At 41.9% G+C, this 15,847-nt stretch overlaps 1 protein-coding gene across 1 annotated transcript in view; it reads left to right on the top strand.

The window, feature by feature from the left end:
• Window positions 1-2,864: 2,864 nt before the first annotated feature.
• FMN2 (formin 2) overlaps window positions 2,865-15,847 on the top strand; it is a 378,063-nt gene continuing 365,080 nt past the window's right edge. Inside the window, exon 1 of the mRNA XM_053607776.1 lies at window positions 2,865-4,658. Within this exon, the coding sequence (XP_053463751.1) occupies window positions 3,080-4,658 (1,579 nt within the window). The 5' untranslated portion in view covers window positions 2,865-3,079. The remainder of the gene's footprint in view (window positions 4,659-15,847) is intronic.

Genomic DNA, 15,847 nt, shown 5'->3' with positions numbered 1-15,847 from the left:
TGTTTGTTGAGCGCTGTTAGTATTTCCGTAATTTAATTTCAAAAAAGCTACAAATTTCATACATTCTTAAAACTCACTTTTTTCCCAACAGTGTAGCATGAAAATTTTCAAATATATAAAAAGTTGAAAGAGGGCGGCGCCTGTGGCTCAAAGGAGTAGGGCGCTGGCCCCATATACCAGAGGTGGTGGGTTCAAAACCAGCCCCAGCCAAAAACTGCAAAAAAAAGTTGAAAGAATTTCATAGTGAATACCCATATATCTGCCACATAAATCATACAATTAACATTTTATTATATTTGCTTTATCATATATCTGTGTGCTCATTAAAACATCTTATTTTTTGATGCATTTTGAGGGTAAGGTGCAGAGTTGAGTACACTTACGCAAACTACACCAGCATACATATTATCAACTGAAGTTCAATATTTGTTTAGATGAGTTTTCCCACCTACTTTAACTAATTTTATTTTTAAAGTCCATATCCAATTTCCTTTGCTGGAAAATGGGTAGCACAATATTTTATTTTTATATGCAGTTTTTTTGTGACCATTTGGGATAGTAACACTGAAGACTTTTACCCATAATTACATTAGGTTAGGTCCTTGAATGTAGAGATTGGTAACATTTCCTATTTCTCTTCTGTATCCTGGTAACTAGGATGTAGCGAGGCACAAGGTAGGACCTCTACTTATTTGTTAAATGTATATTATAACTACAGATGTGATATTCTTACTCAACCAAATGGAGTTAAGCTTAGGCCATGTTCCAGGCTTCTTTGGGATTACTAAATACTTACTAGAAAACAAGGAATGCTTTGGCAAAACTTTGTAGTTAGCCTTAATGATATCTTTACCACTGCCCCAAAGAGTTAACTATTTGGTGTTATAATTTGGGATCCAAATCTGTAGTTTCAAGTATTGCCTTTGATATATGACCTTGGACAAATCTGTTAGCCTCACTGAGCCTGAGTTGATGCATTAATTATTACTGGGTTGAGAGTATTTACCTATATTTGATACCCATTTCAAATGAGCCTTTGCATGCAATAAAGCTTTGCCAGCTGTGACCTGCTGTACAACTGTCACCTATTGTTTTGTAGTCAAAGGATGTGAAAAAAATCAGCAGCCTCCTTCCCTCTCACTCTCCCCCCCTTTATCTTTTGTGCTTCTAGAATATATCACAGAAGAAAAGAAGGAAACCAATGGTTCAGAATCAGAAATGTTCCGTTGATGAAAGAGCAAAAATCAAGATGCAAAGTATCTCAGTACTCAAAGAAGCAGAAAATTCTAATAGCCACAGGCAAATTGTGCCCTCTGAGGAGCCTGGATTCTAGAATAAAAAACGGTGTTGTGAAAGAGGTGAAACAAAGGCTTTTCAAGTTCTCTGGAATCCCTTGAAGACTGGGATATTACCCTGGCAAAGTTACTAGAGTGGATTTCTCCAAAACATTTACTCTAAGGGGCCACCTGAGGACAGTTGGCTGCCTGCCCTTAAGTTACATGTATTTTTAAAAACATAAATTTGAAAAAGGCTAAGAATGAGAGACTTATGGGACCAGCCTTTTGTTTTGTTTTGTTCTTGATAAATATGGATAAAGAGGGAGGTTTAAAATGTTGGTTCACAACATTCAAAGGAATCCCCTCCATTTTCTTTGCATATTTAAATTAAATTGTATACTATGCAATACTTTCTCCTCCATGGGGTCACTTTAGAAATATGAACAAGTTGGATAGCCATCCATATTTTCAAAGTGGTTAACAGCAAACCTACAAGTTAAGTACCTGCAACATTTATTAATGCCACCTTAATCTTGATTTACTGCTTGAAGCTTCTTTAGATACCAATAATGTTTTATAAATACTTAAAAAATATAGATAGCTAATTTTCACAAATAATTAAAATAGTTGCAAAATGTACAATGAAGAGAGGCCAAAGTGTTAAGACCCTCTGTTACAGGACAGAGTGTGCCTGTAAGACTGTGCTTGGGAAAGTGGTGGTTTATAGCATTACATCTGATTTTGTGTGTTTGCGCCAAGGGTGTTTCCTTTCTGTTCTTTTTTACCCTTTTTATAGGTGGCCACAATAGTGACATGTTTAATATTGATGAGTTTGACCTCCTGGGAGTTAAAGTATATGCACCCTTTTTGAATACAAATGCTGTTTAATTTATATGGAAAACACATAGAATTTGAAGATTAGCATTTTAATACTCTAATCTCAGTATTTGCTGCTTCCCCCACTTCTCCTTTTTCTGTCAAAAAAAAAGTTGGATAAACCAACTTTGGAAATGACAGCTAATGTCCTCTCCCGGAGCAGCCGGGTCTGTCTGAAACATAAAAGCAGCGCCCTGTGTAGAAACTTTTCCTGAACCAAATGCTCCAGCACATTAACAGTGTGCAGGGGGACGATCAATTATTTCAGAAACAGAACAATCCATTCATTCAACAAATATTTACTGAAGAGACGTGCAGAGGAAGGGGGGTGGGTCGTGTATGTGGCCAGGATCTGATGGCCCCTCTAATCTGAAATTCGGCTTCAGTATTTCTCCACGTAAAATTTTTTTCCTTTTTTTCTTTAACTTTTTCATGGCAGGGCCAGGAGCTCTGAAGTTTGGAGTGCATCTTGCAGCTGCCCAGTTCTTCGGGCGGGGACAATGCATTCGATTCGCACGGTGGAAGTTAGAGTTCCCCAGATAGAGGAGACGTGTTTCGCGCCCAGGTTCAGCGTGGAGCCGAGCGCGGGCCGAGGGGGCGGCGGCGGGCGGGGAGCCAGGCGCGCGTCGCGTCCCGAGCAGCCATTGGCGGGCGCCGCGCGCCGCACTGAGCATGTTCGCGCCCGGTCGGCCCCGAGCCGCAGCCGCAGCCGCAGCCGTAGCCGCAGCGACGGCGGCCGCCGCGCATTATGCAAAGCGGAGGCAGATGCGAGCCGGGCCAGCCGGGCTCGCGCCGGCCTCTCCTCCCAGCGGCTTGCCCCGCCGCCTGACTCGCCCGGGAGACTCCCCGGGTCAGCGCCCGGGGCCGAGGAGGGCCGGGCTGGCCTGAGTGCCCGGGGCGCAGCGGCGCGGCGCTGGGATCGCAACATGGGGAACCAGGATGGGAAGCTGAAGAGGAGCGCAGGTGATGCCTCGCATGAAGGCGGCGGCGGCGGCGGCGCCGAGGAAGCTGTGGGGCCCAGGGATGTGGAAGCCACAAAGAAGGGGAGCGGGGGCAAGAAGGCTCTGGGCAGGCACGGCAAGGGGGGAGGGGGAGGCGGCGGGGAGCCGGGAAAGAAGAAGAGCAAGTCGGACTCCAGAGCCTCGGTGTTTTCCAACCTGCGGATCAGGAAGAACCTGTCCAAGGGGAAAAGCGCTGGGGGCTCCCGCGAGGACGTGCTGGACTCGCAGGCCCTGCAGACCGGGGAGCTGGACAGCGCTCACTCGGTGCTCACCAAGACCCCGGACCTCAGCCTCTCGGCGGACGAGACCGGCCTGTCGGATACCGAGTGTGCGGACCCTTTTGAGGTGACCCGTCCGGGGGGTCCGGCTGAGGCCAGGGTGGGCGTCCGGGCGGTCGCCGAAGATTTGGAAACTGCAACAGGGGCTCAGGATGGACAAAGGACCAGCTCAGGTTCGGACACGGACATCTATAGCTTTCACTCGGCTACTGAGCAGGAGGATTTGCTTTCAGACATCCAGCAGGCGATCCGCCTGCAGCAGCAGCAGCAGCATCTGCTGCTTCTCCAGGGCTCGGAGGAGCCTGCAGCGCCCCCCACCGCCACCTCCCCTCAGCCCGGGGCCTTCTTGGGCCTGGACCAGTTCCTGCTGGGGCCGCGGCGCGGGGCTGGGGAAGCCCCGGACACGGTGGAGACAGAGCAGGCGCTGTCCGCGGTCTCGGACCTGCAGGAGGGCCTGGCCGTTAAGTCCCCAGTGGCCGGGCAGCCGCCGTCCCCCGGCGCCCTCCGCGCCTCCGGAGCGCCTGGCCTTCCAGAGGCCCAGCCCGCAGCCGAAGACTCGCCCTCGTCCTCCGCCTTCCCGTTTCCCGAGGCCGGACCGGGGGAGAGCGCGGCCCGCGCCTCCGAGCCCAGGGCTGGGGACACCGATGAGGAGGGCGAGGAGGATGCTTTTGAGGATGCCCCCCGCGGCTCTCCAGGGGAGGAGTGGGGCCGGGAGGTGGGAGAAGAGGCCCCGCAGAGGCTGGAGGGAGAGCCGGAGGAGGGGTCGCGAGGGCCTGGCACCCCGACCGCTGCCTCCCTGCCCGGCAGCCCCGCGCCCAGCCCGCGCTGCTTCAAGCCCTACCCACTCATCACCCCCTGTTACATCAAGACCACCACCCGGCAGCTCAGCTCGCCCAATCATTCCCCGTCTCAGTCCCCTAGCCAGAGCCCCAGGATCAAGAGGCGGCTGGAGCCCTCCCTGAGCCGGGGGCCCAGAACTGCCCTGGCCTCCGCGGCCGCCCCGGCCAAAAAGCACCGAGCCGATGGTGGCCTTTCGGGCGGCCTCAGCCGCTCTGCAGACTGGACAGAGGACCTGGATGCCCGTGCGCCCCGGGCGGGAGGCTCCGCGCACCTGCTGGAGCGCGGTGTGGCCGCGGATGCCAGCGGAGGTGCGGTGTCCTCAACAGTGGCCGCCAAGGCGTCTGGGGCGCCCGCGGCTGCAGATGGCTTCCAGAACGTGTTCACAGGTGAGCGCACCCTGCTGCCAGCCTCCAGGTCGCAAGTCGTCTGCCAATCAGGGCCTCCAGCCACCCTCCCTCTAAGGGCTCTGAAAGGCGGGGACCTGCTAGTGGCTGGTCGCTTCATGAGGGATCCTGTTCTGCCCAGCTAACCCCCTTGGCGAAATGCCTTGGACATGCTTATTTTCTTCCAAGGTCTCATAGCGAACGACTTAGTTCTGTCTCTTCTGAGTCATCTCAAGAAAAGGATGGTCTGTCCATTGAGTCACACCAAACATATAGACTCCTTTTTTGCCTTGTTAGCTAAACTATCATTCTTCTCTTCCCTTCCTCGTCACCAGGGCATTAAAAAGAACAGAATGGCTCATGTTCCCTTTACAAGGGTCAGTGCTGGAGGCACAAATCATTTATTCAGGTACTATCCAAAGGTGATCGCTAACCCCTTTTATATACATATGTGTGTATGTAAGTGTAGAGAACATGTCCATGTAACATGTAGCTTCTGTCTGGCAGGAGTCAGGGGTCTACTACTTCTATTTACTTACTTATTTATTTTTGAGTCTCACTCTGGCATCATCATAGCTCACAGCAAGCTCAAACTCTTGGACTTAAATGATCCTCTTTCCTCAGCTTCCTGAGTAGCTGGAACTATAGGCGCCTGCCACAACTGCCGGCTATTTTTTCTACTTCTAGTAGAAACAGGGTCTCACTCTTTCTTAGGCTGGTCTGGAACTCCTGAACTCAAGCAATCCACCTGCCTCTCCCTCCCAGAGTGCTAGGATTACAGATTTGAGCTACTACTTCTCAAGATTAAGTGGTCACAACAGGAAAATCTAATATGTACTTTTAGAAAATTAATAAATAAATAAAATAGTAGGGATAATTTTCATTTGGCTTCATGGTCAGTTGGAACAGGCTGTACTCCGTGGATAGTGAAGATGAGAGGGCCAAAAACAAGTCTGGTCCAACTGATACCTCTCCTCCTTAGCATTTCTTATAGACTCTGCACTCAAGGCAGCATGAAGCACAGCCAGCGGTCAGTTTACTGTGAGATGATAATGAGTTGATAATTGCATGCAGGTATACAGGTCCCAGGGCCTTACCCTGAGAGCCCACTGGTAAAGTGTGAGTTTGTTTCCTGTTTACTTAACATCTACTTTTAATTATTGAATGAAATAGAGTGTTAGAGTTTAATGAATAAGAAAAAAATGAAACTTATGTGAGTGCTGGTAGGCTTGTGATATATTAGATTAAAAATTTCAAGTATAATATAAAAATTTCAAAATCTATTATGTTTACAGTTTATAAAACATACATGAAATTTTTCCATGAGGATGGCTTTGCTCCTTTCATTGACTACATCTTTATTTTCATCTGTGGACTTTTATTTTGCATTTGTAGAAGTTTATATTAAAAAGTCACTTTTCCTATTCATTTCACAGGCTCTTTTTTTTTTTTTTTTGTACTTCTTTTCCACACTTCTCTGTCAGGTAGATTCAGTTAAAAGGGATGTTTGTAGTTTTATACCCGCTGGATAAATTATAAGAATAATGCAAAACAGCAGCAAAAAAAGACATTTTTGATAGAAGAAGATTGAAAAGTTTTTGAGTTAATTTTTGTGAATTTAATGTTGGTAAGAAAGCACTCATTTTCTCTTTATAGAGGTAGCATTCATTTATAAACTTTTCTAAAAATGAAAATAATTCACTAACATTATCAATCATTACTATTAATGACTAATAATTTTAATGTAGCATAAGACTTTGGAAATGTATTCATTTCATTCATTTAGCAAATATATATATTTGCATGTATATGTATATAACAATCTGTATATGCATGTAGATAAGTATATTTGTGTGTGTGAGATATATACATATATATGCATATTTATATGTATGTGTGTGTGTGTGTGTGTGTATATGTATGGGCAGCCACATTGTGCCAGGCAATATGCTGTATTCCAGGCAATATGCTAGTGGTATATAATACACAGACCCTTAAATTATAGTTCTTGCTTCCTGTAGTTCACTGACTAAATGAAGAGGTGACATGAAATAAGTGCAGTACACAGGAGTATACAGGCGGTAGAATGTTAACCTGTAGTTGACCATAGTTGACCACCTGCCTACATTGACCACCTTCTTCAGTTGGTATAATTTTCCTAGACTAGACGTGCCCCTCATGTACATATCCACACAGTAGGCCCAGTTCCTTATGTTGACCACTTTGTTACAGTCCCTTGGGTGGTCAACTTACAGAGGTTCCTCAGATATGTTTTTATACCTATATATGTGTATATACACACACACAAAGGGTGCCAAAAAATGTATACACATTTTAATAAAGGAAAAAAATCTGTATTAAAATTGTAGTACTCAGCAAGGCCCCAACCCCTTCCCTCTTTCTGCTCTTCCTTTCCTCACCCCTCCCTCCTTCTTTCCCTCTCTGCTTTCCAATTCCCCCACCCCCACTGTGTCCTTAATTGTCCTTGTATCAAAATTGAGTACATAGGATTCATGCTTCTCTATTCTTGTGATGCTTTACTAAGAATAATGTCTTCCACATGCATCCAGGTTAATACAAAGGCTGTAAAGTCTCCATTTTTTAATGGCTGCATAGTATTCCGTGGCATACATATACCACAGCTTGTTAATTCACTCCTGGGTAGGTGGGCATTTAGGCTGTTACCACATTTTGGCGATTGTAAATTGAGCTGCAATAAACAGTCTAGTACAAGTGTCCTTATACCTTCTGGGGGCAAGACACAATTGTAAGAGGGAATTTGCCTGACAAATGCAATCAGTGTAACCTGGTTTCTTATACCCTCAATGAATCCCCAACAATAAAAAAAAAAGTATAGTACTCAGCATATACTGATAATATTTGTTACCTTCTCTATTGTATCATTTGTAATTGTAGAAATCAAAGGTGACTTGAGCATTCCAATTTTAATACAGTTTTTTCCTTTCTTCAAATGTGTATACATTTGCCCCCCTCTATATATGCTGAGTAAGTGTGCTGGGGTCATCATTCCCCCCCTTTATATATGCTGGGGTCATCCAGGATGCAGTGGTTGGCTCATCTCTTTAGTAGGGAGTAAGGAAAGAAGACTTGACAAAGGAGGGCAGAATAGCACCCTGCGAGATCACAGGACTCTAAATAGTGGGAGGGTTGTTTTCTGTTTAAAAGAAAAAGTGTCTTCTTAGAAGTTGCACTTTATTTTAATTTACTAAGTTTTTACAAATACAAAATTTGGGGCTTTCAATGGGGTCCTGAACAGGAGGCCTCTGAGGTTTGTTGACATCTCCAGGCAGATTTTTTTTTTTCTTTTACTGTTCAGAGAAAAAGTACTGTTAGTCATTTTAATGTGGACATCACCTATTTTGTATTTGATGGTTGTATATAATTGGCCAGTGACCAGCACTTATTTTTTTTGTGTAGCATTTTCCATAAATTTATCTCATTCAGTTGGCATTGTTCAAAAAAAAAAAAAAGAATCAGTAGGTTTAACTTAACCTTATAACTGATGGAGAAACAGAGGTAGATAAAGACGTGAAAGAACTTTCTCAAGGTCATGCTGTCATTCATTCAGAACCAGAAATGGAAGCTACGTCTACTGATTCACATCTGAGTGTCTTTGCTAGTTGTTCCTGTTTGGATGTTCAGAGCTTTAAGATGATATACAGAGTAAAACAGGTTTCTAAAAATATTACAGGACTTAGGGCCTTTCCTTATGACGTTTTCTAGTTTCTGTTTTTAATAAGGTGTACTCATTTAATGGTTGAACATCTGGCCTTCCTTGGGGGCTGGGTGAAGGGTGATCATGGGCCAGAGTGAACCAGATTTTCTCTAGGCAGCTCACATGGAAACTATTCTTATGGTAGACTGAATCCAGATTGACACAGGCCCCTGTTTCTCAGCTGTTGACTCTTGTCATCTGGCGTTACATTTTCTTTACTAGCCTCTGCTATTTTTGATGGGTGTCTTGGAAATGACCAGAGGCTTGGGGAATACTAGCTTGTCCTCGGGGAGTTGTTTCTTGGTCTTAATTTTGCATGTATTTGAATCAATTAATCACCAGCTGCCTTTGACGCAGGTGATCATTATATCTATAAGCTTCCATAAGGACCTTTTATTTTTAAATCAGAGAATGAGAGTTGTCAGCTCTGCAGGAAAGAACAGATGTTTTTCGCTTTTTACTGCCTTCCAAATATAGGGAGAAAATTCAAGTGGAAACGGATCACCACAGCACATGTTTATGTCTCTTTGGTAGATATAAAACCATTTAGCTAAGAGGGAGACCAAAACTTTATCATGTTTTACCTATTAAGAAACTGATGATGTCTTAGGCCTTTGTGTTTAAATACTTTGCAGCTAATTTGTTTGAAATAAATCTTTTTCAGTGTTTGGTTAAAAAAATTGCTTCTGAAATTTGAGAGGGTCCTTTACCCATTAACTGTAACAGAAGCTTGGTAAGAGAGCTTTGCAGTTGATGAGAGTTTAGATAGCTAACATTTTAAATGAGTGATGCTAAACCACTCTTGGTGGGATTCTTTCTAGAGTCACTTATGTGCTTGTCTTTTTTAAATGCAAAAAATAAAAGTTTAATCTGTCTCAAAGGGCTTCATGTCCTCTCCAGGCACATCATTGTTACATCTTATGAAAACATTAGGGATGTCCTCCCACACAGCTATTGAAGTGTGTAGGCTGCTGGCTTCATTTTGCAGTTTGTTTTTGTATCTATGTAGTCCCTTGCTGACAACTATTTATTCTTAGAGCTCTCTTTAGTCTCTCCCCCACCCCCTGTTTCTTATAACTTATTTTTTTCTGATCAATTTTTTATTGGCTTGTAAACCCTATGATTATGATATTAGTTGTATTTACTGTAGTTCAATGCCAGGCTCTCTGTGGGTTTATTACATAATGTAGCTATTTATCCTCATTTTTTCCAAAGAGCAAACCAAGTTTCAGAGGGAAGTACTATGTCTAAGGGCACTTTGGTATTAAGTGGCCCATCTACGATATGTTCACAGAAAACCAAATCTATTGTTAATGTGTATAAAATGAAACGAAGTAGATCAGTGAGTTTTTGGACAACTAGCTAATTATGAAAATAAAGTGCTCGAGATTTAGAACTTGGATTGTGTGATTCTCATTTTGGCCTTTCTAAAGGTTACCTTGATTTTTTTTGTATCAACAGAGACAAGGGTCCAGTCGAGGAATACACATTTTCTCACTTGGCTTGTTAAATTGTCAGACTGAATTTTTTTTTTTTTTTGCAGTTTTTGGCCAGGGCTGAGGTTTGAACTCACCACCTCTGGCATGTGGAGCCAGCGCCCTACCCCTTTGAGCCACAGGCGCTGCCCTGTCCTACTGAATTTTTTAAGGCCGGCAAGACCTGACAGGGTATGGATGTCCAGTTAATGTCTAATAAGTGAATGAAGGTCACAATTATCTCTGAGATATATAAAGTCTTACTATAAAAGAAAAGGGGGTGATAGGTATGGTATCCTTTTCCCTAAATACTGCCTTACTGGGTTCCATATATTAGAGTGGGGTCTGGCAGCACCATCTGAGACAGGAAGCACTGCTCTTAAATCATTACGACTGGTCTGAAACATCCTTTCTCATGGTTTCTTTAAGACTATGGTTTGGATTGAAGTCAAGTACCACAGTAGCTTCAGTGATGGGTTTTAATGAGTGCTTTCTGAGTTGAAGACTGGCCTAGTTTTAAGTGCATTTAGGCCTTTGGATATAAGCCGTGAGCATTTGAAATGGAACAGGTACTTTTAGTGTTTTCCTTCTGATCCTATTTAAAAGGTAGAGAAAATACATAGTTGGGTGATGGCAGTGGTACTTACTCTACTGTAAATCTAGTCATGTTTGCGCCTTAGCTTTGATTTTGAGCTAAGTGACTCTCACGTAAGTTTTTCCTCATATCTAGGTAGAGGGGTAGGTAATTTCAAGTTGATAATGTTGAGATTAATTGACACGTGTATTTAAAGCCCCTGCCATTCTGCCTGGCTCCTGAGAGGCGCTCAGCAGATGCCGATTGCTCTCCCGACCTGATTTATTGTCTTAATAAACTTCCTCATTCCAAGTGGCTAGAACCAAATTTGTTAAAACAAAACAACTCATAAATCATATACGGAGACTTGGCGGGTTATGAATTGATGAGATATTGCTTGAAAATTATTATTTTTCTTCATTAGCATTTTTCTTTATACAAACTCTTATGTATCATGTTTTGTTTTTCTTCCATTTCATTTTCCGTGATTGTTAGCATTTTTATCACTTTATCAGAAAGTTTGGTTTTCTTACAGGTTTGGCTAAGGAAAGCAAATCAGGAGGGTGGGCTGTGAGATTAGGGGGAAGGTACTGGTTTCTAAAGGGGAAGCGGGGAAGAGGGGGCAGCAGTTGACACCCTCCCCATGTCTGTCCTGCACAGCATCTGGCTACCACCGGCTGACTTGGCAGCTTTCCCCTCCTGCGATTTCCTTCATGAAGGCTCTACTTTAGACAAACTAATCTGCTTACTGTTCTATGAACATACATTTCATTTGCCCTAACTCTGTCTTTGTCTTGCAGTTTGGTACACATGGTGTGTCCCTTTTGATTTAGCATCTGAATAGGGCTGATTGATTCCCATTTCCTCAGTGTCTTTTCTGGCTAGACCTCACTGGTAGTCATCACCTGACTTTGCACTTAGGATCTGTGTACTGTTAAGCATGCTTCTTAGATTTAGGCTTCTTGTGGTCTTTTTTCTTGCTTCTTTCTGGTTTTCTTTCCTCCTTGCCTGCTCTCCTGAATCCGTCCATTCCATTCGAAGTCTACTCTTCCATTAATATATTTACAAATACATGTATCTCTTCTGTACTTTGCTGTGATAGGGAATGAATATACTGAGGTTGTTGTGCATATTTGTTCATCATTTTTGGGGGGTGGTGATAGAGGCCAGTTGGGTATCCAGGCTTCCAACTGGCAATGAAAACTAGTTGAATTTAAGCTACAAAATTGGTAACCTTTGGGGGAAATCAAATTAATTCTTTCCATTGAGGAGGGATTGAATCAGTGGTGGAGGTAGACTGATACTTTAGTAGAACTTGTGTTGAGAAAAGAACATCTATTCTTGTTTCTGTAGGTTAATTTTAAAATGTAATGATATTCTAGCAAATCCGAGCTTCCAAATCTAAGTTTTATTGGTAATAAAAGAAGAGGCAAAGGAAATAGAGAAAATTCTATTTCTCTGTCATTCCTACTTATGTATCGTAAGTACTAACCTGATGTTAATGAAATTTAGCATTAAGGGGCCATTAAGAAGAAACAAATTAGTACTGCCTGTGACTTGATGGTTATTGGCTATAATTTTAGTGACTGAAAACTTTCCAAAGTGTTTTAATATTAAAAATATAAATACAGAAAATATAACTTCTCAATTTTTTAATGGTAGCAAAGCGAGGTAGTTATAACAACAAAATTATAGGAACAAATAATAACAGTTACTGGATGCTTTAAGAGGATGTTAACTGTACTAGGGAATTATTTATCCTTTGGCACCTGCTCCACTGTAGGTGAGACAGAGGAAAAAATATGTTTTCCTCCTTTATCAAGATGTCTTACAAGTGACATTTGGGGAGGAAAATGGTTGCCATCCTTCTGTCATCTAGTCAAACAGCAGCATACCATGGACCCACTAGAACGGTGGTTCTCAACCTTCCTAATGCCGTGACCCTTTAATACAGTTCCTCACGTTGTGGTGACCCCCAACCATAAAATTATTTGCATTGCTACTTCATAACTATAATTTTGCTACTGTTATGAATTGTAATGTAAATATCTGATATGCAGGATGGTCTCAGGTGACCCCTGTGAAAGGGTCGTTCGACACCCAACGGGGTCCCCACCCACAGGTTGAGAACCACTGCCCTAGAAGCTTTATTCCCAATTATATCAGAGATACAACAGGATGAAAATAGTCCTCTTATTTTCAGGAGGAATGGGATAAATTTTTTGAGAAAAACAAGCCTGTATTGTGTTTTAAAATTATGCTCAAAATGCTTAAATACACTATGTTGAGTTTCTTTTTGTACTTCATGCAGAAGGATTATTTGTTGTAGTCCTTGGTGATAACAGTGAATGTGTATGGAAAGTAATTCTGCATCCTTTAAAAGGTTGATTTAGGTGGTGGTGGTGGTGAATGTTTATCAGTAAGCTACGAATAGCACCATGGCAAGCGCAAAAGTTCAGAAGTCTTGCAATCTACTGCCCTTTTCAGTTTTGCCACCATAGGGATCAATAATTTTCTTAACTGTTTTTAATACCCTGGTTTCCCACATTGGAAAAGTGAACGCAATCTTTCTGGGAAGATTCCTCCTTCAAGAAGGAGGGAAGATTCCTTTTTCAACACTGTGATTCTGTAGAAATGATGGATTCTGCAGGTACCTTTTCTGTACCGTAATGATAATCTGCATATTTAGAGTTTTTCTTGACTGTTAGAAATAAAGAAAGTCCCTGTGCTGGAGGATCCATTGTACTATGGAGTAAGGATGAGTCAGGACACCTTGGTATCCTTTATATTAATAGTTGATGGTAGGAGCAGTAATGTTTTGATCTGGATAGTTTTGATCAGTTTTCAATTCATGCCAAAGGAGATTTAAACTAGTTTAACTGCTGTTATCTCATGTGACTATAAGACCTTACATTTTTTGACACTGATGTAGTGATTATAGTAAGTGATCGATCCTGTTTTTTTTTAAACTGTATGAAGGGGAAAGCTGTGTTGTGCAATGTATGACCCCCAAATTTAGAGTATATTGAGTCTTTCTAATACTGGCACAAAATACTCTGAGCAAGTCCTTCCAGATTCGTTGTCTGCAATGTAAATCATCGCCTATTTTTGGATGGATTATAGGCTTTGCATTTTTCCTTGTAGATTAAACTGCTCAATAAAAACAGTGTTATTCTCTGACTTCAACATACTTTAATATATTAGTTTTTATTATCTTTTCGGGTTTTCCTGCTATTACATATGCATAGTCAAATGATTTTTTTGTTACTCAATGGTATTCCATTTAAAAATCTGCATTTACATTGAAAAGTTCTTACATATTACAAGGATAAAAGATTTTGAAAGCTCCTAAGTTTTCGATTTATGTAAAAAATATTTTTTTTTTGGCCTTAAAGAAATATAGCCTGGTTGAGACCATTAAGAAGAAAATGGACTAGAATAGAACTATTTTAGGATCCCAAATAAATGCATTAGAATACTCCATGGAGACATTTGTATTCAATATTAAGGCAGAAGTCTTATCTTTTAAAAGTGTGATAAAAGCAATGGTGTAACAATAGGGATAATCTTTTATAACTTATTTTTAAACTTATATGCTTGTAGATAATTGGCCTCTCTTTTCCCCATAGACCAGTATTTTCCTGGTTGGAGAGGGCAAGTTATGTGAGCTCTTTGTGGGAAGTGCTACGTTTTGCAGCTAACCAAGATGTTATTCTATAAGCCAATTCTATCTTACTGTCCTTGAGGTGCTATTTTGGTTAGATGGCTTTGAGGGTATAAAATGTTTGGATGGTACCCTTGCAGTTTCTTTTAGGATATAGGGTTTAATCTGCCTCCTTTCTATTTTTAGAAAAATCTGGAAGTGTGTTGATTCTGTTGAGTTTAATATTTCGGGGATAGACATAGATGATTGCATAAGAACTGCAGTGATTTACCTGGAGAGACATTTGACTGGGCTGACAATGTGATGTGGGTGAAAAGTTGATCTTGGGAGCCTTAACTCTTGGACTTGGACTGTTTCTCTAAGGAGACTCATTTTACTCTAAATTCCTAGACCATTTTCATATCTTCTCCTCAGGGATAATGAAGGGTGAGCATGTGACTTTAGATTTGGCTATATACTAAATCTCTAAAGTTGAGCCATCCATTTCTTTCTTTTTTTGGCTGCATTACCAACTTCAGTTACCAATGGACTGCTAGGTCAGTACCGCCAGGTTCTAGCTGTCTTCGGGGTATCAGACACACCTCATGTAGATATCACAGGCCAGGGCAGGGGCATCCAACCTTTTTTCTTCTCTGCCACAAATTGGAAGAATGAGTTGCCTTCAGCTACACATTAAATGCACAAATACTAAAGAAAGTTGATGATCAATAGAAAGGCCAGGGCATACTTTTCATGATATCTCACACCACAGATAAGCCAAACAGTCTTCAAATAATCAACAGGCAGGCTACCGGCTGCAGGTTGGACACCCCTGCTCAAGGGTATTCAATGTGTCTAAAACTACAGTTATTATTCATCCCATCCTCCTGGGTCCCCCAGTCAAGGCATTGCTGTCCATCTTTGCCATATTCTTTGATTCTTCTCTCCTTCTCATACTTAACACCTAATTCATCTTTCCCTCTTCTCTGTTCTTTTCCTAAATATCTCTTTAATATGAGATCAGACAGTTAAGTTTGGGAACTCATCCTAAAAAAGTACTACGTACTCATGGATGGATATCACTATGGTGACCTTCAACGTCCTCCCCTTGGCCATCTGGTGACTGTAGTGACATTCATCAGTAAGGTTTGTAGCACTTCTTCTAGGATGAGTTTGTGAATTTAATTGTCCGACCTGGTATAATGATGGCCATTATATCAATTCTGATGGCCATTTCAGAAAAGAGTTCCAAAATTGCTCTGAAGGGTGGACTAGGTGCTGGCATCGGCGCATAGCTTCCCCAAAGGAGTATCTCAGAGTGACTGATGTTATTCAATAATGACATATGTAGCACTTTTTCTAGGGCGAGTCCACAAACTTAATTGTCTAACCTCGTACGTCTTTCAATTTCTGTTCCCTTACCTCTACCTTTCCTAGCTCAGATCCTTGTCAATCGTCTCCTCATCATAGTCTTGCCCACAGCCTGGCTCTTTCCCACTCCATTCTGAACAAGGCAAGAGAGTAAACTTTATATTTAAAATGCAAAGTTTTAATGGGGGCATCCCAGTTTAGAGACATTTCATTATTCCCCTATTGCCTGGAGGCTAAAGTTTAAATTCTTTAATGATAAATATAAACTATGTTAATAAAGACAGTATGTTCTTTAGCACATATAAATTATTGTATCTTTTATACACATGCCATAATGCACTACATATATTTTAAAATATATTAAGATGTAGCGCTCTTCAGTTTCAGCACCTC

Source organism: Nycticebus coucang, chromosome 10, assembly GCF_027406575.1.
Source record: "Nycticebus coucang isolate mNycCou1 chromosome 10, mNycCou1.pri, whole genome shotgun sequence".
NCBI classification, from domain to species: Eukaryota; Metazoa; Chordata; class Mammalia; order Primates; family Lorisidae; genus Nycticebus; species Nycticebus coucang.
Note: the sequence above shows the minus strand (reverse complement) of the source record. Positions and strands in the feature narration are given on the sequence as shown.